At 37.9% G+C, this 23,714-nt stretch overlaps 1 protein-coding gene across 2 annotated transcripts in view; it reads left to right on the top strand.

The window, feature by feature from the left end:
* MFSD14B (major facilitator superfamily domain containing 14B) overlaps positions 1 to 23,714 on the top strand; it is a 78,991-nt gene that overhangs the window by 20,477 nt on the left and 34,800 nt on the right. The window contains exons 2-3 of one of the 2 annotated variants that reach the window (XM_046022282.1): positions 10,319 to 10,414; positions 21,200 to 21,262. In XM_046022282.1, the coding sequence (XP_045878238.1) occupies positions 10,319 to 10,414; positions 21,200 to 21,262 (159 nt within the window). Of the gene's footprint in view, positions 1 to 10,318; positions 10,415 to 12,684; positions 12,704 to 21,199; positions 21,263 to 23,714 lie in introns of those variants that run through there. The other variant, XM_046022283.1, reaches the window with a different exon arrangement.

Genomic DNA, 23,714 nt, shown 5'->3' on the forward strand with positions numbered 1-23,714 from the left:
CTGGTTTCTTACAGTGAAAAGTTAGGTTATTGATAGCAGATCTTTTTTTTTTTTTAAATAATAAGGCATGTACATCTATAAAATTCCCTGTAACCACTGCTTTAACAGTATTCAACAAACTTTGATATGTTGTGTTTTCATTTTTGTTTATCTGAAAGTTGTAATCTTCTTGTGATTTCTTATTTGACCTATGGTTGTTTAGGTGTGTACTGTTTAATACCCACATATTTGTGAATTTTCCATATTCTTTTATGTTACTGATTTCTAGTTTCATTACATTGTGATCAAGAGAATGTAGTTTATATGATTTCAGCCTTTAATTTATTTAGACTTGTTTTATGGTATTTCTGTGTACATATGAGAAGAGCCTACTGCTGTAGTTGGGGGGAGTAGTGTTCAGTAAAGGTTAGGTCTAGTTAGTGTAGTGTTACTAAAATAGCCTATTTTACTTCCTTGTTGATCTTCTAATTGTTCTATTCATTATTAGAAGTGGGTATGGAAGTCTCCAATTATTATTATTGAATTGTATATTTGTGCCTTTATTTTTAAAGGGTATGAGTGCCAGTGGGTGAGGGAGCATGAATGAATGATTTGTTACATAATATAAATATCTTTGATATTGACTGTAAAGAAGTCCTGTAAGTCAACATGAAAGATTCATTCTCCATTGAAAAGATATGCAGAGCAATGAACAATTTGTAGGCATATACAGCTTTCTAAAAAACATAGGAAATTCTGTTTCACTTGTAATCACAGAAATGCAAAAGAAAATGATACAACCATTAAAAAGTCTAACTAGCAAAAAGTATGTGCAGTCTTAGGATATGGGGAGATTCAGATATTGTATTGCAGTGTATTTTATTCTCAAACATTGTTACTGATTGTAAAAATGCAATCTTTAAAAAACAGTTTTTTTTAAAGATTGTATTTATTGGGCGCCTGGGTGGCTCAGTGGGTTAAGCCTCTGCCTTTGGCTCAGGTCATGATCTCAGGGTCCTGGGATCGAGTCCCACATCCGGCTCTCTGCTTGGCAGGGAGCCTGCTTCCTCCTCTCTCTCTCTCTCTGCCTGCTTCTCTGCCTACTTGTGATTTCTGTCTGTCAAATAAATAAATAAAAATCTTTTAAAAAATAAAGATTGTATTTATTTATTTGAGAGAGAGAGCATGAGAGGGGAGAAGGTCAGAAGGGGAAGTAGACTCCCCATGGCGCTGGAATCCCGATGAGGGACTTGATCCCAAGATTCTGGCATCATGACCTGAGCCAAAGGCAGTCGCTCAACCACCTGAGCCACCCAGGCGCCCCTGTAGGTGACTCTTTAAACTTTTTTTGGCAACCTGTTTGAAGCTTTTTAGTTTTCTTCCCTTTTGTTATGAATACTCCTCCATATTCATCACCCTACTTCAACAGTTAAAAACACACAAGACCAATCTTATTTTACCTGCGTTTTCATTAAACTGGTCCTCACATATCAGCTAAATTGAATCCAAGCTTTGTGTTTGTTTCATTTTGGCAAGAATACTTACAAGTGGTCTATTTCTTGTGTATTGCATCATGCATCAAATAACCTTTGACTCTCTTTATGATGTTTTAATTGATCGGGTTTCAGGTCTTATCAGCTTGATTATTCTCTTATAAAGTGCCTTATCAGCTTTTACCTTGTGGTTTTAATAGCTATTAATGGTTGTTGCCTAGACGGACTATACTAGATTACAAAGTGGCAGGATTTTAAGTTAATCAGTCTGTCATTCATTATCAAAAATTTATTTTTATTTTTTTTATTTGACAGAGATCACACGTAGGTGGGGTGGGGAAGCAGGCTCCCTGCTGAGCAGAGCCCCATGTAGGGCTCTATCCCAGGACCCTGGGATCATGACCTTAGCTGAAGGCAGAGGCTTTAACCCACTGAGCCACCCAGGCGCCCCATTATCAAAATTTTTTTTAAAAAAGAACTTTTCGTAGTCAAATACTTGGTTGTGCTAAGATGCAGAAAAGCAGGATAAATGCTTTCTTTTTCCCTCTCCTTCGTATTTAGCAGTTCTCAGAATAATGGCTTAGTTTTCTGGCATCCTTCAAAGATCTCTGGACTTGGAAATTTGAAGACATATGATAATATTTTAATCAATGGCAGACATTACTCTCTTTACTCAGTCTTGGCCAGTGGGAGTTAACTTCAGCTTGGCCCCTGAATCCTTTCAATATGACTGTAGTCTTCAATAACATCTTTGCTTCTGGCAATATAGATTCCAGAGTCAATTGTATTTTTTACCCCAAATCTGGAATTAGCTATTTGTCCAAAAAGTCCCATTTTCTTTTAGTGGGAAATGATATTTGAAGACCACAATCTTGGGCCCCAAGAGGGGGGGTATTCACTCCTGTAGGGTTGTTCATTTTTTTCTAGGTCTTTTTAGTGGCTCAATCTAGAAAATTCTAACTTTTTCATTAAGGTAATGTAGATCATAGTGTGTGTGTGTGTTTTTTTTTTTTAAAGATTTATTTATTTATTTGACAGAGATCACAAGTAGGCAGAGAGGCAGGCAGAGAGAGAGGAGGAAGCATGCTCCCTGCTGAGCAGAGTGCTGGATGGGGGACTCGATCCCAGGACCCTGGGATCAATGACCTGAGCTGAAGGCAGAGGCTTTAACCCACTGAGCCACCCAGGCGCCCCATAATGTGTGTGTTTTTTTAAACCAAGTTTAGAATTTCAGATTTTTGGTATTTTGATTTAATATTTTATCTTTTCTCTTACAATGAAAATCTCATTTCCTAGTGACAATAGTATGGTAACTTAGTATATTCTACTTACACTTGAAAGTTTCAAAAAATATAAAGTGTTATTACTACCAACGTGATTACTTAAAACAGTTTAAAATTTCATTTTCTTTTTACCCTTAGGATATAGCTTCTAAGAATGTTCATTCAAATTCTGTTTTAAAGCAACTAAACCACAACTCTTGATACATGGGTAGGTTGATGTATTTAACTTGCATTTGATTTTGTTTTAGAATTAGCTGAAGCAGTTCCCTGGTTCCAAAGTTAAATATATGAACCAACATACGAAATCTAGCTTCCATCCTGTCACTTTCACTCCCTCCTCTCCTTCCTGTATGTAATTGCTTGGATGCTTATTTTTCTTGACATTTGTGTTTTGTTTACACAAATAAATATGTGTGCAAATGTATTCACATTCTTCAGTCCTCTCTCAAGTGAAAAAGGTACTAACATTGCACATTATTCTATATCTTGCTTTTTTGGTGTTTTATTTGTTTGGCATCAGTAGTGTTCTCATAGCCTTGTGCACATGACACTTCATATTTTTGCCATATTGTCTGTGTGAGAAATTCCTACAGTGGGGTTATTGCTTCAGAGGATAAATATAAAAGTAATTTGGCTAAATATTGCCACATTGTTCCATTTCTCATCCCTATTAGCAGTGTAAGATCATATTATCAAACTTCTGAAATTTTTGCCGTTAGATGAGTATAGCTTGATTTTGCATTTTTCTTGTGAATAAAGTTGTTGAAGGGCTGTTCTATGAACTGTTCGTATCTCTTATCCATCTTTTTGTTGGGTTGTTAGTCTTGATTTTTTTAGAAACATTTTAAATGTTAGAGCTGTTAGCTGATTAGCTGACATAGTAGAAGTAGTTTTTTCACTCACAGTTTGTACAACTTTTTTTTTTAAGATTTTATTTATTTAGACTGTGTGCATGAGCAGGCTGAGAGGCAGAGGAAGAGAGAGAATCTCAAGCAGCCTTTATGCTAATTGTGGAGCTGTATGTGGGGCTTAGTTTCACTACCCTTGAGATCATGACCTGAGCCAAAACCAAGAGTCTAATGTTTAACCTACTGAACCCTCCAGGTGCCCCTGTACAGCTTTTTGATTACACTTGGTTGAATTTTAATTGTAAATTGATTATAGTGAATAAACAGAAAGCAATATATCCACGTAATGGAATATTATTTGGCCATAAAATTGAATGATGAACATGGATGATTCTTAAAAACATGCTAAATGGATGAAGCAAGGCAAAGTAGGCCACATGCTAGATGATTCCATTTATGAATTCCATTTATATATGATTCTAGAATAGGCAAATCCATAGATACAGGAAGTATGTTAGTCATTGCTAGGAAATGGGGTGAGGAGAGATTGGGGCATGACTGCTCTTAGATACGAGATTTCTTTTTGGGGTAATGAAAATATTCCAGAATTAGATAGTGGTGATAATTTTACAACTTTGTGAATATACTAATAAACACTGTACGCTTGGAAATGGCTAATTTAATGGAATGTGATTTATAGTTCAAGAAAAAAATAAAAAATGCATATCATCACTCTAATCATGAGAACATTAAACAAATTCAAATGGGAGGGCATTCTACATAATAACTGGTAAAGAGTATACCTGTGGTCCTCAAAAGTGTCAGGATCATGGAATTAAAAAATAAAAGTCTTAGTAGCTATCTAAGGTTGGAAGAACCCAAGGAAACAGGAGAACAAAATGCAGTGCTAAATCCTGGATTAGACCCTAAGCCAGGAAAAAGAAAAGATTAGTGAGAAAAATGGTGACATTCAAATAACATATAAATTAGCTTAAAGTAGAATAGCAATGTTAATTTTTAGATTTGGATAATTGTACCATAGTTATCTAAGACATTAGTATTTGGGGAAGTTTGGTGAAGGATATACTGGAACCCTGTACTGGTTTTGCAACTTTTCTGTGGGTTTTAAATTGTTTAAAAAAATAGAGTGGGTGGCTCAGTTGGTTGAGCATCTGTCTCTTAGTTTTGGCGCAGGTCATCAGGGTCTTTCTCCCTCTGCCCCCCTGCCCCGCCTTGAACATTCTCTCTCTAAAATAAATCTTTTTTAAAAATAAATTGTTTAAAAATAAAAATAATTATTTAATTATTAATTGCAACAACACTAAAAGTGGAAACTCCCTAGTAAGCATCAATAAATTAAAATTATGGTACATCTGTACAGTGGAATATTGTGTAGCTATTATAAAGAATGAAGATTTGCATGCAGTGACATGGAAATAGATAAAGGTAAAAAAGGCAACATGTATATTGTATTACCAGTTATGAAAAAGTATGTTTTTGCAAAAACAGTGAATACTGTTTTGCTGAAAAAAAAAAATTTAAAAATTTTTTTAAAAAGTATGTTTTTACCTATGAATGTACATGCATAAAAATATGACAGAATTCTAACATTGTGAATACCTATGAAAATTAGAACATGTATATTGCCATAAAGGTTTTACAGTGTTCATATATTAGTGTAACAGTTGTAATTTCTTAAGTATATATATTCCATATAAAATAACGCAAAAAGACGGGCGCCTGGGTGGCTCAGTGGTTTAAGCCGCTGCCTTCGGCTCAGGTCATGATCTCAGGGTCCTGGAATCGAGTCCCGCATCGGGCTCTCTGCTTGGCAGGGAGCCTGCTTCCCTCTCACTCTCTCTGCCTGCCTCTCTGCCTGCTTGTGATCTCTCTGCCTACTTGTGATCTCTCTCTGTCAAATAAATAAATAAAATCTTTAAAAAAAAAAATAACGCAAAAAGAGATTTGTCTCCTGTTTTTATAAAACATTAGGTGGAAGAGAAATGCTAAGTGCAGTTATGTATTCCTTTAATACTGCCTTTCATAAATTTGATATTTTGCTTCTTTGTATTCAGGCTCATGAGCTGACTTTTAGGAATATGTTCAGTGAATCTTTGGTTGTTGATCTGTTCTACTTTGAATGAAATCCCAGGGAATACTTGTTTTGTGCAGTCTCTTGTTTTGATAACTAGTTACAAACTTCTGAATAGCCAGAGTGATGTTAAACCCCTACTCACTTCTCTTTGGGAGAGAATTATGATAGTTTACTTAACAAGACTGAGTCTAGAAGTTGTTTTCCTTCTTAAGGAACACAATATTAATTCCTCAAATTAAGAAAAAAAATACTCCGTGCTTATTATTTCCTATTATATGTAGTATACAGTCTTTAATGCTAAAATGCTGGGGACCATGTTTTTTATTCACCTACAAGCTAACTTCAGTATGTTAGGAAAATCATCAGTTCTCACCAAGGATCTTTTGGCTCCATTTTAGAACAGTTTCCCTTTATTGATTTTCACAGTTATGTGTGGACTGAGGGATGAGACTGGAGAATTACTGAAGGGATCTCAAGGAAGTTTAGTTTAAACTTAATCATGAGGGCAAAGGGGAGGAGGTTGTATCACTTAATGATTGCTACATAAGAAACTACCCCCACATTTAGTGACTTTAAAACACCAACCATTTATGACAATTCTTTGGGCTAAAGTCAGCTTGGGGTTCTTCACTGGATTTGTGTGCAGTCACTCATGCTTCCATAGTCATCTTCAGGCTTGATGGGAGTTGGGTGATCTTAGACAGCCTTGTTCCTCTGCCAGGCAGCTGGTGGTGGCTGTTCACACTGGTTGGTCCAGGTGGCCTCAAGAGGGAGAACTTCATATGCTTTCCTCCTCCGGTGCCTATAAGGCATTTCCATGTGGTCTTGAAGGCCTCTGGAGGCCTAGGTTCAGAAGTTCATATTGTCATTTCACCTGACATCCGTTGGTTTGAGTGAAGTTGTTAAGCCAGCCCAGATCGAGGGAAGTAGAGAAATAGACTCCACCTTTTGATGGCATAGACAGCACAGCCATATTGCAAAGATTATGTGCACTGAAATTCAGAATTTGTGGCTCAGTTTTTGCAGTCTTCTGCAGGTATCATATGATGACATGTGTATTTTAGAATGATCACTCTGTGGTATCAAGAAAGATTCAGAGAAAGCAGGGAAGAGAAATCAAGGTAGAGTGAAGAGGCCATTGCAGTCATCTGTGGGAGAGATGGTAGTAGGAATGAATAAAGACATCACCACATACTTATCTTCTCAACATCTCAACATGTTCCATACTGATATATAATAGGGGAAATGGAGAGACAAGCCATTGAGCTGATTCAGAGAGGCTGCATTACCTCAGATAATTTAAGTGAGAAAGTTGTGATACTTTTTTTCATCAGCATACTGGCCACCAAGAGCTTGGGAAGAATCGGAAGGAAGGCAGATTTATTTTTGTTACCTTCTTACGTCTAGTTGCCCTCACCATACCAAGGCCTGCCTGCCTATTACAGTACATTTCTCTCATGCATCACAGGTATTGACTAGTAATAGTTGGTAGTTCAATTGAAGTAATTTAGGTAGAGGTGAGAATAAGAAAGTGTTTTTATTTTGTAAGAGGTGTTTGTTAAACAATTTCTAATTGATACATCTAAGCATGTAATATGTAAACAAAAAGGCAGCGTTGTCTGGTTTTTTGCAGGGTGTTAAAATAGCATAATATCCTAAAAATATATCATGCAGATTAAAGTGTGTGTCTGTTTTTATGTTTAATCAGCATTGCCATCACATGGATCTCTATCCCAGTGGTTTCCATAAATAGAGCTTCATTGCCTAGGAAAAAGCACCAAACCATGGAAGCTGCAAATGAGAAATAGAGCTGCTTTCTTTGGCTTCCTGTTAAGTGCATTTTCAGAGTTCCGTGAGATTCTTATATGCATGATGCTTAATAAATAAAACAAATGATTCAAGAGCAATTGACCTTCTCACCCAGTGTTCGGAAGCAATTATTTTCTATGGTATGTGGTTGGTGACTATTAGAATTTTTACCCAAATAGCTGGGAATTATTAGTTAATGCATATAGGCTCATTTACTATTTAAAAATTATTTTTTGCTACCACTTCTACATTTTTTTCTGTAGATTTTAAAACAGATTCCAAACATACTCTCATTTCACAAATACATTACTATGTATCTCTAAGAGATAAGGATCTTTTAAAAACACACCTTACTTCAAAACCATTATTACAAAGAGTATAATTCTTTAGTATCAGCCAATACTCAGTCCATTTTCAAATTTCCATGATTGTCTCAGAATTGTCTTTTTTCCAGGTAGTTTGAGTCAAACCCCAGAGTCACATAGTATTGCTTTTGGTTAATATTTCTTTCTTTTTTTTTTTTTTTTAATTTGACACAGAGATCACAAGTAGGCAGAGAGGCAGGCAGAGAGAGAGGAGGAAGCAGGCTCCCTGCGGAGCAGAGAGCCTGATGTGGGGCTCGATCCCAGGACCCTGAGATCATGACCCGAGCCGAAGGCAGCGGCTTAATCCACTGAGCCACCCAGGCGCCCCAGCTTTTGGTTAATATTTCTTAAATTTCTTTTAATCTGCATACTAAAATCATCCTCCCTCCTTTTTCTTTTTTTCTTTGCCCATACCATTTCCTTGTTGAAGAAATTGGAACATCTTAAAAAATTTTCCACATTTTGGGTTTGCTCTTTAAAGGATCAGAGAAAAGATACTAGTCTCTGAAGAAGAGATCCTTCTTCCATCTCCTATATTTTGTGGAGTGCTTATTACTATAGTGGGGTGAAAGGAGGGCTATTTGGATACATCATCGAACAAAGACAAAAATCCTTTCCTTCCTAGCATTTAAATTACTATTCCATGGGCAGTAGACAAAAATGAATCATAAAGTTTGTTGGAAATCCTCTAGAAAACGGTAAGAGCATAAGAAGGGGATAGGGAGGTGTGGGACCTTGTTGGACAAGTGGGATGTGGGGCTGAATGCCCTGGAAGTCTAAGAGGGCGGAGCAGAGGAGTTGCCAGGATCTGATTTACATTTAAATGGGGCCACTGCCGCTGCTGTGCAATGGGTGAGAGGGCAAGGGTGGAAAGCTACTCTGTAACCTAGGCAAGGGATGGTAGAGGATTAGACAGAGGGCAGTGTGGTGAGAGCCAAGAGTGAAGGCCAAGTTTCTGTCTCTAGCAGCTGGAACGACTTAATGCAGAGAGTCTCAGAAGGCTTAATCACAGGCAGAGGCTGATTTGTTACTGCCATTTCCGTTCACTATTCTGTTGGTAAAGGACTACTGAAAACTAGTGCTTTTTGAAGGTTATGTTCACAGCCTTTTGTTTTGGAGGGGTTGAATTGTTAGATGCTTAAATATTTTCTCTTTTAAATTTTGTAAAATGCTTTCTGTTTTTGCCTCATTTAATGGCATTTAAAAGTACTTTTCATTGGACATTGCAAAAATGTAGAAATTTACAAGTTTGTATTTTTAATGACATTTGTTCTTGGCTCTTTGAAATTTTTCAAAACTACAAAAAATTAAAAGTAAAATTATATTCCCTTCATCTAAATTCAGCAGTTAGCATTTTTGACATTTGCTTTAGGAAATATGTATGTATGTTTTTGGTTTTTTGTTGTTGGTTTGGTTTGTTTTTGTTTTTTCACCCAAACCATTTGACAATAAGTTGTAGACATCAAGAACACCCATGTGATTATCTAATATAAAGTCCATATTCATATTTTATCCTTTTGTTCCCTTCTCCTCCAGGATCCCCCATTTCGTTGTTGTGACTCTTGCCTCCTTCACTATGTATGAGTCTCCTGACCTTTATTTTCATCTTTTATGGCATTGACATTTTTAAGGAGATTGCACGCCTGTTATCTTATAGAACGTCCCACAATCTGAATTTGTCTGATTATTTCCTTATGATTAGATTCCAGTGAAATGATGCAGATTTACTTCTACCTTTTAAAGACTTAAAAATATAAACAGAGGAATAGTGAGGGGTTTACAGTCTTCTGCAGACATCACTTCCAGTTACTACCAAGTGGTAGGAAGGGGCCTAATCTTGTAATAAGCATTGTCACAGAATCAGCATTAAGTCGGAGGGAATTTTAGATTTATCTCCAGAAGTCATAAACTGCAGACGACTAGCAGAATAGACACGGTCTTAAAATGTAACAGAAACAGAAGGCTGGATTTTTACCCCTATGTATGGACTGTATGTATGGACTGTGTTTTCCTTATTGTTTTTCCTCCCCCATCATTTAAATCATCTGTGCTGCTCCTGAAGCTTTTGAGCAGATGATCCATATGCCCACCTCTCTCTTTACATAACTAGAGAAACCAGGCTTAGAAAGGCCAAGTTGCTGAGGAACACACAATTAGTAAGAGACAGAATAGTCAGGTGTTGGAACCCCAGTCTCTTAAAGACCCAGTTGATTCTCAACCAAAACTCAGTTGTTCACGTTGATGGGACAAGTGAAAAGTTTATAACTTTGGCACCTTCTGTGGTTAGGCAAGGAATGCCTAATGCCCCAGAATTAAGTTTTATCATATAAGTAGGTCCTAAGTTTATTTTATACAGCATTTATTTTGTGTGTTAGATACCATTTTAGCAAAATGGATTTCTTTCATCTTGCTACTATTTTTCATAACAACTTTCTTCTTTTTTTAGCTACAAGGCTTTGGCAGACCAAGTGTATACCATGCTGCTATTGTCATCTTCCTAGAATTCTTTGCGTGGGGCTTGTTGACAACTCCAATGTTAACTGTAAGTATTGCTGAACAGGTCCTTGTTTATGAAAGCAAAACAGAGGTTCTTAAGTATGTATCTCCAGGGCCAAATGTTTAGGTACGTGTTTGAGAGACTCTCTTGATAGCTATTTGAAACAGCTTCTTCCAGTGGGTTGTTTCCACTGTGTGCACAGACTGTGAACTACCTGCAGCAAAACGCCTGGGCTGCACTTTAAGTATTCTTGGGTAGCAAGGCCCTCCCACTGACCCAGAATCTTGGAAGTGCTGTGAGTGAACTGCAGGTATTTAGGAAGATGCAGTAGGGGAAATTATTGCAAAGTTTTGTTGAACTTTGTAACTTACTTTGTGTGGATGTAATGGCCTTTGACTAAGAACATAGTAAATAGATTGGTAAGTACCTTGTAACAGTGAAAGTGATCATTGTTAAGAATGTTCAGATTTCCATATTTGATAGCTCACTTATCTATAGCCACTTTTTGCTGAGGCTGCACTGAATTTCTTAGCAAGAACCTGGATGTTTGATATATGTTGTGGTTAGAGGAAGGGAGATGTGTAAGAAAGGGTTGGCATGTAGATTTTGGGTGCTTAATTACTATTTTATTTTGTTTTTTTAAAGATTTTATTTATTTGAGAGAGAAAGTGCATCTGCACGTGCGTACACGAGCAGGTGGAGGAGCAGAGGGAAAGAGAGATTTCCAAGCAAATTCTTTGCTGAGGACAGAGCCCCAGACAGGGCTCAATTTCAGGACCCTGAGATCACGACCTGAGCCAAAATCAAGAGTCAGACACTCGACTGAGCCACCCAGGCACACCCCAATCAACAAAATACCCAAGTAACAGTTATACTAAAGATATTTTTAAATTGAAGAAAAAGATATTTTTTAATTGGCCTTATATTTCAGTTGTCTTAAATTGTTCTTCAAAAATCATTGGTGGTTAACTCTTCTCAATCACCATGTTGCCATGCCAGAGAATCCCTTTGGATACAGATGAACTTTGTTCCAAAATTAGCTTTAGAAAATAGGGAACTTAAAGAGGCTGTTAGCCTCACATAAGACTTCGCTATTTTTATTCTTCTGGTGCATTTAAAATTTGATTTGAAATTTTCAAATTTGAAATTAATCAAATTTGAAATTTGATTAATTAAAATGACAGCTTGTATGGAATGGTCAGAAGATTGCCTGTGCTTTTAAACCTCTGTTTTATTCTTTCTCATTACACTATCTTTTCCTTCCTAATGCATTACTACAGAAGATAACTGGTTATTAGTTAATGGGGTAAGTGGTCCCCATTTTAAGTTCACGAGCCTGCTGTGTTCACCACTGTTTGGACTGCCTATGACACACTTAGTGCTCAGGAGCTACTTTCTTTGAATAATAGGAATATGCATTGTAGGCTCACATGTGTGTCCTCGAGGGATTGTTTCTTTGAGATGTATTTTCAGTATGAATATAGACATACCAGCCTACTCATTGTAAGGAAATATGTTATTTAATTTTTGGTCTTAGCTCTCTGACTCTGTCCATGTCCATCCCCCGTGTCCATTCCCCGCACACCCCTGCCCCCGCTTATGTGTTATGCGTCTTTTTTTTTTTTTTTAAGTTTTTTTTTTTTAAATTTGACAGAGAGAAGGAGATCACAAGCAGGCAGAGAGGCAGGCAGAGAGAGAGAGGGAAACAGGCTCCTTGCTGAGCAGAGAGCCCAATGCGGGCCTCAATCCCAGGACCCTGTGAACATGACCTGAGCCGAAGGCAGAGGCTTAACCCACTGAGCCACCCAGGTGCCCTGTTAAGCGTTTAAATAGTATTTTTTTAAGGCAACCAGAAATCTCCTATAGTGGTTCAGCAGGTTTCTCAATATGGAGTTAATCCTGTAATCATGCTCTGGTAAGAATTCAAAGTGAAGTGAAGAACAACTTAATGTTTTTCAGGCCTTGCTAGAAGTTCTAAAACCACTTTCCAGACAGTTAAAATCTTTGGGGACCTTTTTGGCCCTAGACCAGATTGTCAGATCTCTTTTAGTTTTAATTAATTAATTAATTTTAGTATATATCCAAAGACTGATGTGCCTTTCTTCCTACTGCCCAATGCAGATAATTTTCCTAGTGGTTCTTTGTCCTTATTAGACCCTGGAATGCAGCATTAGAAACCAGCCAAAATGCTGCTTTATTTCCTCTTTGCAGTTTCTGAGCAGTTTTGCTGCTTGCAAAGATTTGGTTAAAATAAACATGTGTGAGGAGTACAGGGTTGCTGGCATCACTCTGACACACGATATTGTCATAGAAGAAGTGTTGCTGAGTTAATTGGTGGGTTCATGCTCTTCTTTTCTGAGCTCTTGGTGTTGCTAAATTAAGCTAAATGTCCTTTACTGTACTATCTCACTTAGCCTTTACACTACAGTTTGCTACCTTTGTTTCTGTTCTGGCGAGGGTGGTTCCTTCCTCCTTTGAGGGGGAAGAGTCCCATATTTTAAAGAAAAAAGATTATCTCTGGCATATCTCCTCTACTTTCAGCCTTTTCTGGTTGGACAGAGAACTGATAATGTTAGGTTGTTTGATAAGGAAAGGATAAAATTAGGGTTTATTTCATTACAGCAGGAGTTCATTTATCCTCTTCTTTTATGTTGGGGTTTACTGTTGTCGTATAAGTAGTTCTTGGCATCCTGCATCTATCACCCACTTTGGTGTAACTATTAGAATGATGGTTCATGTGTGGTTTTTTCCATGCTATAACTAGTGGACAGCACTCTGTCCTGTTTCCTTCAGGTGAGAAAAACAGTCTGATAAGGATTTGGAGATACAGAATAGTACCTGCATATTAATATTTTGTCCAATCTGACTGTCTGCATCCTAGCACTCAGTAGAAGTGGTCTGTTTGAAGTAGTATAGAATTGGAGACTTTCCAAGATGGTGGAGAAGTAGGAGACCTTAGTTTTGTCTGTTCCCAGGAATTCAGCTAGATTGCTATCAAATCATTCTGAACACCTGTGAACTCATCCTGAGATCTAAGAAAAGAATAGCTCCAGTTCTACAAATAGAAAAGTGATCACTTTCTGCAAGAATGACAAGACGGAAAAGCTCACCTCAAAAAAGAATAAGAGACAGTACTGACAGCCAGAGACCTAATCAGTATGGCTATAAGTAAGGTGTCAGAACTAGAGTGTGGAATAATGATTATAGAGATACTAGCTGGGCTCGAAAAAAGCATAGAAGACACTAGAGAATCCCTTTCTGGAAAAATAAAAGAACTAACATCTAATCAAGGTGAAATTAAAAAGGCCATTAATGAGATGCAATAAAAAAAGGTGGCTCTAACTGCTAGGATAAAGGAGGCAGATGGCTGCCATTCCCATTGGAAATAAGGACTTTAGCCCTGCTTATAGTCGTCCCTATCCCACTGCTGCTTTTCTAACTAGGTCTTAGTTTGCATTCCAGGGCTTTGGGGCTGTTACACAGCCAGGGTGCCAAGACTGGTGGCAGGTTCCCAGTCAGTCCCTGAATGCTTGGTGCTTAGCTGGCCAGGGTATTCATGGGGATGGGTAACATTTAATTTTCTATTACGCTGGTACACAAAACAATTTGTGTTTTGACCTTGTGTCTACTGATTTTGCTAAATTCACTTACTAATCCTAAATGTTTATCAACAGGTTTTTACATACATATTCATATATTTTGTGAATTACAGTTTTTAGCTCCTTCCAGTCCTTTTTATTTTTCTTACTGCATTGCTGTGACATCCAGTACAGTGTTGACTAGAAGCAGTCACTGTAGGCATCCTTATCTCACAGATGATCTCTGGTGGAAAGTGATCTAAAATTTAAAATTCACCACTAAGTATGTTACTTGCTATAGATTTGTTTTTGTAGATACTCTTTTTCAGAGAAAGGAAGTTCCCTTCTTCCTGTTTTGCTTACAATTATCCTAAGAAGGTATTAAACTTTATCAAATGAATTTTCTGCATATAACCAGATAACAACTAGATTTTTCCATTATTTGAGTAATGTCAATTATATTGATTTTTTTTTTTTTATTAAAAGATTTTACTTATTAGAGCTTGAAGAAGAGAGATTACAGGAAGGGGTGGGTAGAGGGAGAAGCAGACTCCTCCCGCTGAGCAGGGAACCCAGTGCAGAACCTGATCCCAGGAGTCCGGGATCATGACCCAAACCGAAAGCAGATGCCTGACTGACTGAGCCATCCCAGCACCCAGTTATATTGATTTTTGAATATTAGCCCACCCTTGCATAAATCCCACTCAGTTTTGACATATATTTATAACTGGAAGCTTGTCCTTTGCTCCCCTTCACCCATTTCATCCTCCATCCTCTGCCTGTGGCAACCACTAGTCTATTCTCTGTATCTGTGAGCTTGTTTGTTTTATTTGCTTCCACGTATTAATGAGATAATATGATATTTGTCTTTCTCTGTTTGACTTATTTCTCTTAGCAAAATGCCCTCAGGGTCCATTGATGTTGTCTTAAGTGGCAGAATTTCCTTTTTTATGACTGAATGATGTTCTTGTGTGTGTGTGTGTCACAATTTCCTTTATTTTTAAAGATTTTATTTATTTATTTGACAGAGAGACAGTGGGAGAGGAAATACAAGCAGGAGGAGTGGGAGAGGGAGAAGCAGGCTTCTCACTGAGCAGGGAGCCTGACGTGGGTCTCGATCCCAGGATCATGACCTGAGCTGAAGGCAGATGCTTAACGACTGAGCCGTCCAGGCGCCCCTTATTTTTTATTTTTAATTGAAGTACAGGATAATATTAGTTTCAGGAATACAGTATACTGATTTGACAGTTCTATGCATTATAAGATCCTTACCATAATAAATACTTACCATCTGTCACCATACAAAGTTATTACAGTCTTAATCACTATATTTCCTGTGCTCATAAATTATTGCAAGTATATTGTCTTAATTTCTAAACATTTGGGGACTTTTCAAGGTTATATTATCAGAAATCATTATGAATTATTTCAGTTCTTTGAAACTTATTGAAGCCTGTTTGGTATACTCATATATGGTTAATTCTGATAAATTTTCCATGTGATCTGCAAAGAATTAAATATTCCCTGGAGTAGTATTCTCTACAGGGTAAGTATGTTAAATTAGTTAATTTTGTTTAATGTCTTTTATATATTCACTGGTATCATTTGTCTACCTGTTCTGGCATCTTTGAAGAGAGATGTATTTCTCTCCTACTTTTTTACATTGTTGTGCAGCTAAATTCTGTATTTTTTTTAAACACTGCAGTACATTGTAATGTTTTATACAGTCATTATTTATCCTGGTAGTTACACATTCTGATGTTCTTCCTTTTTCTGTATTTCTGTGCTTTTTCCAGTAATCAGTTCTTGAAGACTTTTTTTTTTTTTTTACTTGTTTTGCTTTGGTGCAGGTCCCTGTGCAGCACATTATTTTTAATGTATGTAGCAATTTTTTTAATCTCTTGGAGGACACTTACACTTACTTTATTTTTTTTAAAGATTTTATTTATTTATTTGACAGACAGAGATCACAAGTAGGCAGAGAGGCAGGCAGAGAGAGGAGGAAGCAGGCTCCCTGCTGAGCAGAGAGCCTGATGTGGGGCTCGATCCCAGGACCCTGAGATCATGACCTGAGCTGAAAGCAGAGGCTTAACCCACTGAGCCACCCAGGCACCCCATTTACACTTATTTTAAAACTTTCTTCTGTTTCCTATCATAATTTGGTTATTTGGCAGTGGGGTAGATTGTCTTTTCCTGTTTGTGCCTTTTAATGATTTTTAGATTTATATTGAATTTTATACATGCTTATGTTTACAGATGAGGGGGTAGATCAGAGATTGTGAAAACAAGTATTCTCTGGGGCCAGGCAAGTAATGTAAATGTCAGAAGTGGGGTGGGAATGTTCCAGTTGGAATACACGCAGCTTTGGCCACAGCAGCCACTGTCTGCTTACTCAGCTCATCAGTGATGTGGCACTTCAAGCCCCATGTTTTCTAATCTTCTGACTTCTTGTGACAGGCTAGAAAACCATATGGTATATGACTTTTTCCTGAAATTTACACACTGACAGTTACTGCACTTTCAGAAGTACAAAGACAAATCAGAAAGAATATCAGCTTGCGAGTTTGCCGCCTGTGCCCTAGACACCTGTGGTAGTTGGAGTATTGTTCTCCAGCCCAGGTGGAAAGCCCTGTTCCTCAGAACTGAATGCAGGCATTGCTTGTAGGCGCTCCTGATTTCTGACAGTGTGGTTGTTCAGAGATCCCTCTATAAAGAAGTAGTTTATTATGTGATCGTAGGGCTTTTTGCTACTCTTGGCAGACCTAAGGGACCTGGGGCATTATCATTTTTTAATCCTACCCATTTGGTTCTGCAGGTATCCCATTTAGTAGTCTCAGTTCAGAGAACTATGCTGTTTGATTCTTATGTTGGGCACTGATAAGGAGGATGGCAGCTTTGAGAGCAAGATACGGGAACTCATAACCTTTTTTTGTTTTTGTTTTTTAAAGATTTTTATTTATTTATTTGACAGACAGAGATTATATTTGCCACAGAGAGGCAGGCAGAGAGAGAGAGGAAGGGAAGCAAGCTCCCTGCTGAGCAGAGAGCCTGATGGGGGGCTCGATCTCAGGACCCTGGGATCATGACCCGAGCCGAAGGCAGAGGCTTTAACCCACTGAGCCACCCAGGCGTCCCTGTAACCTTTTAAAAACCTGTTGAACTATGGCTGTTTTTCCTCCTCCTCCAGTTCTGGGTCTTGTTTTTGTCTTGGTTTGGTTTGGTTTTTTTTCCTGGACTCTGGAAAATTTATGTTTTCAAAGATCTTTTTTTTCTTCCCACCTTCACATGTTATTGTTACTTGAGCTCTTTCAGGGTTTCCTGTCTGCTGTGTGTCATCCACTATTCCTAGCTTCCCAGGAATACTGTACATGTAGTTTCCTAGCAGTGGAATTTTAGGTAGAAGTGCAGAATTGCAGCTGTGCGTACATGTGTGAGCACATGCATATATATATGTCTGCGTGCTTACAGACATGCAGTCATTCGCTTCATTTTACCAGAAGTCAGTTCAACTCTCTAAACTTGCAGTTACTAGGAAATACCATTACAGAGGTGCCTGAGTGGCTCAGTCATTTAAGTGGCTGCTTTCAGCTCAGGTCATTATCCCAGGGTCCTGGGATTCAGCTCCACATCAGGCTCCCTGCTTAGTGGGGAGTCTGCTTCTCCCTCCCCCTCTGCTGCTTCCCCTGTTTCTGCTCTCTTCCTGTCAAGTAAATAAATTAAATCTTTTTTAAAAAAATACCATTATGTTTAATGCTTCAGGTAGTCTTGAAGAATAAAGGCAATTTCTTCCTTAAGTTTTATTTTATATAGGAAGAAGTTATAAATGAAAGCTTTGATTTTATCAGAAATGTTTAATACACTTTTTATTGTTAGGTTTAATTTATTATGGTAACAGTTACTGGCTTTTGTAGTTAAATTATATACTGTATTTAATTTTTTTAATTTATCATAAAATGGGTAGAATATTACTTTTTTTTTTTTTAAGATTTTATTTATTTGTTTGACAGAGAGAGATCACAAGCAGGCAGAGCAGCAGGCAGAGAGAGAGGGGGAAGCAGGCTCCCTGCTAAGCAGAGAGCCCAATGTGGGGCTCGATCCCAGGACCCTGAGATCATGACCCAAGCTGAAGGCAGAGGCTTTAACCCACTGAGCCACCCAGGTGCCCCTCTTTTTACTTTATAGCTGCTTTATTTTATGAAGGCTTATCTTATTTTTATTGACTTTTGTTTTACTTCCTTATCCAATAAGATTTAACTGCTATCTTCTCCACTTCCCTCCAATTAGGAAAAAGCAGAAGAGGTTTGAAAAGCAGAGATTGAAAATTCTTAGAGGAACTTCCTGCATCGTCTCTCAAATAGCCAGATACCCCGTCAGATCTCTGTAGTTTAGCATACAGCCCAGTAATTCATACACGGGTATGGTTTTGCCAAATTTAAGTGGTTGTGTCCTGTTTCTGCTGCATCATCTGCACAAGTGAATGCATGTTCGGGTCCTTTTGAGCGTAGAGTTGTTTTAAGGGAAGTCAGAGGACGGAGCTGGAGCGGTGGAGGATCAGCACTGGTGTTCCTTTGGCGACAAGCAGGCAGCCCTGGAGCTGGTGCGGTATTCACGCGCATTGCCCCACCTTCTGTTTGGCTCTGGCAGAAACTCTGAGGAAGCCTGTGAGCAAGGGGAGTCTGAGGAATGTCTGTTTGCTCTCAGCCTCAGTTCGACAGAATATGTAAGGGGAGAACAGAGGGTTGTGAGGCACTGGATACCCACACCCAATGGCAAGCCCAGGATCAGAGAAACGTTTTTTAAAATACATTGACTTTCTTGTGTTTTGCTGTTTCACTGTATTTTTGTGATGCATGTAACAAATGAAACTGTGAAGTAGTTCTGATACTGATTTGGATTCTGTTTTCTTTAAAGAAAATTTTATATCTCTGTATTCTATGAAGTGTTATTTTTGAGATTTTGCTGAGAACTTGAGATTTTTAACTTGAGCTATTTGCTGTCATTTATTTACTTTCTGTTTTTCCAGTACAGATAGGTAGAGTTCAAATGCCACTAGCTGCGATGACAAACCTTTTCTAAACCTTAAGAATAATCTTGTTAGTTTGGGGCGCCTGGGTGGCTCAGTGGTTTAAGCCTCTGCCTTCAGCTCAGGTCATGATCTCAGGGTCCTGGGATCGAGCCCCACATCGGGCTCTCTGCTCAGCAGGGAGCCTGCTTCCCCCTCTCTCTCTGTCTACTTGTGATCTCTCTCTTTGTCAAATAAATAAATTCTTTTAAAAAAAAAGAATAATCTTGTTAGGAAAAAGGTTGGAAACAGTTTCTATGAAATTGTTGCATAGCATTCCATGCGGATTTACTGAAGTCTCTCAGAATCTTCACCCTAATCTAGGACAGCAGTGTCAGCACAAATGAGGTGAAGAAATGGAAACACTTTGTTTACCTCCTTTATTCTAATGTCATTAAGTCTTCTAATTCCACACAATGAAAAATAAAACCTACAGGACACATGATTTTGTTGTGTGCATCACTGTTTGTTTATATTCACCATTTTCTTTGCTGTTTATTTCATGTTGCATCTCAGATCTTACATCTGTATTATTTTCCTTCTTCTGGAAGTACATTATTTTATATCTCATTAGGTGGAGTCCGTAAGTTAGTAGACGTACTACTGTGAGTTTTGCTAGGTTAAAAATTGCGCTCAAAGTACATTTTAGCCAGGTATAGAATTGTAGGTTAGCATTTGTCTTTTCCCTGTTATGTTGATGATAGGATAGCATGCTTCCTTTCTGGCCTCCATTGTTACTGTTATGAAGACATCTTAATTGGAGCTCAATTGAAGGCAGTCTGTATCTCTTGCTGCTTTTAGGATTTGTTATTGTTGTTGTTTTTGGTTTTCTGATTGAGAGTTTGGATTTCTTTTTATATTGCTTAGAATTTATTATGCTGCTTTAATCTCTGCCCTGATATCTATCATTGGTTTAATACATTCTCAGCCATTGGCTTCTGAAATGTTGTGTCTGCCTCATTTTCATTACAAGACAAGTTTAATTGAAATTGTGTCATATTTTCTTACAGGATCCTCCGTGTCTTTTACTTTCTCTTTTATTTTTTGCCTTTTTGTCTCTTCATGCTGCATTTTGGATAGTTTCTTTTGACCTGCTTTTGGGTTCAACAATTCTCAGCCATGTCTAATCTTGTTAAACATATCCATTGAGTGAGTTCCTAACTTAATACTTTTTTTTTCTGTTTTGGAATTTCTTTTTGTTCTTTTTAAAATCTGTGGGCTTTCTTTTAGCTTCTAATTCAAAAGTTTCAAGCTTATTTTCTATATCCTGGAACATAGTAAATATATATGTGTGTGTGTGTGTATATATATATATATATATTTTTTTTTTTTTTAAGATTTTATTTATTTGAGAGAGCGAGCATGCACATACCAGTGAGGGGAGGAGCAAAGGGAGAGGGGCAGGCAGACTCCTTGCTGAATGAGGAGGCTGACACAGGGCTTGATCCCAAGTCCCGAGATCATGAACTGAACCAAAGTCAGATGCTTAACCAACTGAGCTGCCTAGATGCCCTAAGCAAATTCATTTTACCTTATTTCTGTTAAGTAATTCCAGAATATGAAGTTGTTGAGAGTCTGTTTCTGGTATATGTATATTCTTTGTTGCTGTTTCTTGCTCATGGTATCGTATTTCCTTTTGTATCTCATTACTTTTTTTTTTTTTTAATGCCATGGTCATTGTATTTGAAAAACATATATGTGTGGTTGATTTGAAGCCTGTATGATGCCTTTTGAGGATTGATTTTTAAATTTTTTCTGTTAGATATCCAGAGGCACTACAAGTTCAGAATCACTATGATCCAAATTGAAGGCTTGGGTTTCCTAGACTACCTAGGTCACATGCACCTGGCCTGCAGGTTCATATACTTGAGCTTATATAACCTTTTGTGGTACCTGCTTAAAATTGTTAGTAGTGAAAGGTGTAGCCAGTTAACAATTTATGTTTGCTGCAGATGGTTTTGTAAGAGAAACACCTGAGTTCTCCTGTGTAGGTTCTTGCCTTGTTTAGATTTCTGCCTCATTATTTTTTATGTTTTTGTACTTTTGGATATTTTCCATATTTCACTGATACTTAGAAGTATTTTCATTCCAGGGTTCATCTTATTTACCTAACCTAATATTAACAGAGGCAAAAATCTTACGCTTTAATTTGTTGTTGAATTTTTCTTGATGTGTGTTTGCTTTTTGTAGGTTCTACATGAAACATTTCCTCAACACACATTCCTCATGAATGGTCTCATTCAAGGTGTAAAGGTAAGAACAGTTTTTGTGTGGTTCACAAGGAACCAAAGGCAGGAATCCTTAGTAGTTTAACTCTGGAAGTTTGAATGCGAGGTGGAGAAATAATCACTGTTTGTTCTGGAGACCTAAATCTAAACTTTTACCTGGATTATCAATGTCATAATGAAATACAACCCAAGTCTATAAGGCATAGAATTGTTTACTGGTAAAAGCAGTACTTCATTTTTATTAACATGTACACAGCATTTTATAAAGAGTTTATGTGAGGCTTTTAATTCCCCATCTGTCATGTTCTTTTCTACTTTTGAGATTGACTTTGATATTGAGGAAGAAGGCAGCATCAAGACTTCATCAGCTATATAGTAGTCTTTCGTCAAAGCTTGTTTGTGTTTTAATCAAAGCTAAGTTCTCGACCATGTAATTATTAATTCATTGTTTAAATTTTAATGTGAATTTATCAGAAAAGTTTATAAATCAGAGATTAAAATAGAATGTTACGTTCCAGTCCCACTTTACAGTATGGTTAGTATACAGGAATAGTGTCTGATGTGTCCGTCTCAGCTTAGACGGCATTGATCTGTGAGCTGAGGAGCACACTTCAAATTATACCCTAGTAATTTATTTATTTTTTTTTTAAAGATTTTATTTATTTATTTGATAGACAGAGATCACAAGTAGGCAGAGAAGCAGGCAGAGAGAGAGGAGGAAGCAGGCTCCCCGCCAAGCAGAGAGCCCGATGCAGGGCTCGATCCCAGGACCCTGAGACCATGACCTGAGCCGAAGGTAGAGACTTAAACCACTGAGCCACCCAGGCGCCCCTACCCTAGTAATTTATTGAATTTGCAGCTTTGAGCAGTATTATTTGTAATGAATGACATTTATTCTTTCCCAATTTTCAAAAAGAATTTGAGAGTGCTTACAATAATGGCATTTTATTTTTTTAAAGATTTATTTACTTTAGGGAGCACGAGCAGGGGGAGGGGCAGAGGGAGAGAGAGAGACTCCCCACTGAGCCCAATGTGGCCCTATGTTTTCACTTAACCCTAGGAATACACCGAGGAGTACTAGAATTGCTGGATCATATGGTAACTTGATTGTTTCAATTAACATCTTTCCTAACCCTCTCTCTGGCAAGTCATATGGGTGACTTAAGCCTTGGACAACAATTTCTTCTATCTCTACACTCTTCCTGGATGACATTATCAGACTCACCATTTTCAGCTCTCAAGTATTTCCCTAGACCTTATTAGACTTAGGTACCCAGTTGCCTTATTGACACCTCTTTTTCCTTGGCTGATAAGCATCTCAAGGTCAACATGCTGAAACTATGTTCCTGATCTTTCCCTTTAGCTGGACCTGCTCCCAAGCCTTCCTCATTTCGATTATTGGTCATGCCATTCTCACTCAGACCAAAACCCCTGGAGTCAGCGTTGACTCCCTTCTCTTCCCCAACCCATTCCATCAGTAGATTCTGTGGTTGTGCCTCTAAAATAGATCTATAGTAAAAACATGCTCTGGTCTCGTTTCAGGAGAGATCCTGAGAAAATACAAGCCAGCTGTGGTCTTAACCAATCCCATCCCCACTCAGGTGTCTCCTCTGGCATCATCCCTGTTCTCTTCTACACTCCTGGTGACCTTTCTCCAAGCAAAGCTTCCTTAGCCTGTGCTTGCCTGAGGGCTTCGCAGGTTACGTTTTTTTCTGCTTGATTGCTTTCCCCCTAGATACTGACCTCACTCCGTAAACCTTAGCTTTTCACCCAGATGTCATTTTTTAGTAAAGCCTTTACTGACTATTGTCTTGAATAGTGTGACCTGTTGTCATCACTTCAGTCCCTCTTCTCTGCTTTGTTTTTCTTCAGAAGCACTATAATTTCACCTCTGACATGCTATATATTTTGCTTTATGTTGTTACTGTATGTCCTTCTCAACCTTTCTCTTTTAGACTAGAACCTTCTTGAAGGCATGAATTTTTGTCTGCTTTGCTGTCCTCAGCACCTAGAACAGTTCTTGGCAAATGACACATGTTCAGTAAATATTGTTGACTTAATATTTCTTTCTAGTCTTTCTCTACACATTTTAAATAGTCAAGATCCAGCTTACACAGAGACTAACAATTTATCTTTGTTCTTGTATCAGCAGTCACTAATTATATAGCATAATAATTTCTCTGTGACATTAAAAAAATCATACGAAGTATAGGTGGCCCTCTTTTTGCACATTCTGGTATACACAGATTTCAGTTAGAAAACACCAATCCCTGCAACAGTACAGCTCAAATCTCCATCACCATGGTCTGTTAACTGTGAGTAATTGCATAAAGTACGAAGGGCTGCTAGCTCCTCAGTCCTCAGAACACTACATAAATCACGGGTGAACACCATCATCGGTAACCATTCGTGGCACTTCAGAACGTTGGTGACTGGTCACTGTGCATCTCTTAGTTCCTGCACAGAGAGCAGAGCAT

The sequence above is a fragment of the Meles meles genome, chromosome 11 (genome assembly GCF_922984935.1).
Source record: "Meles meles chromosome 11, mMelMel3.1 paternal haplotype, whole genome shotgun sequence".
In the NCBI taxonomy this organism is placed as follows: Eukaryota; Metazoa; Chordata; class Mammalia; order Carnivora; family Mustelidae; genus Meles; species Meles meles.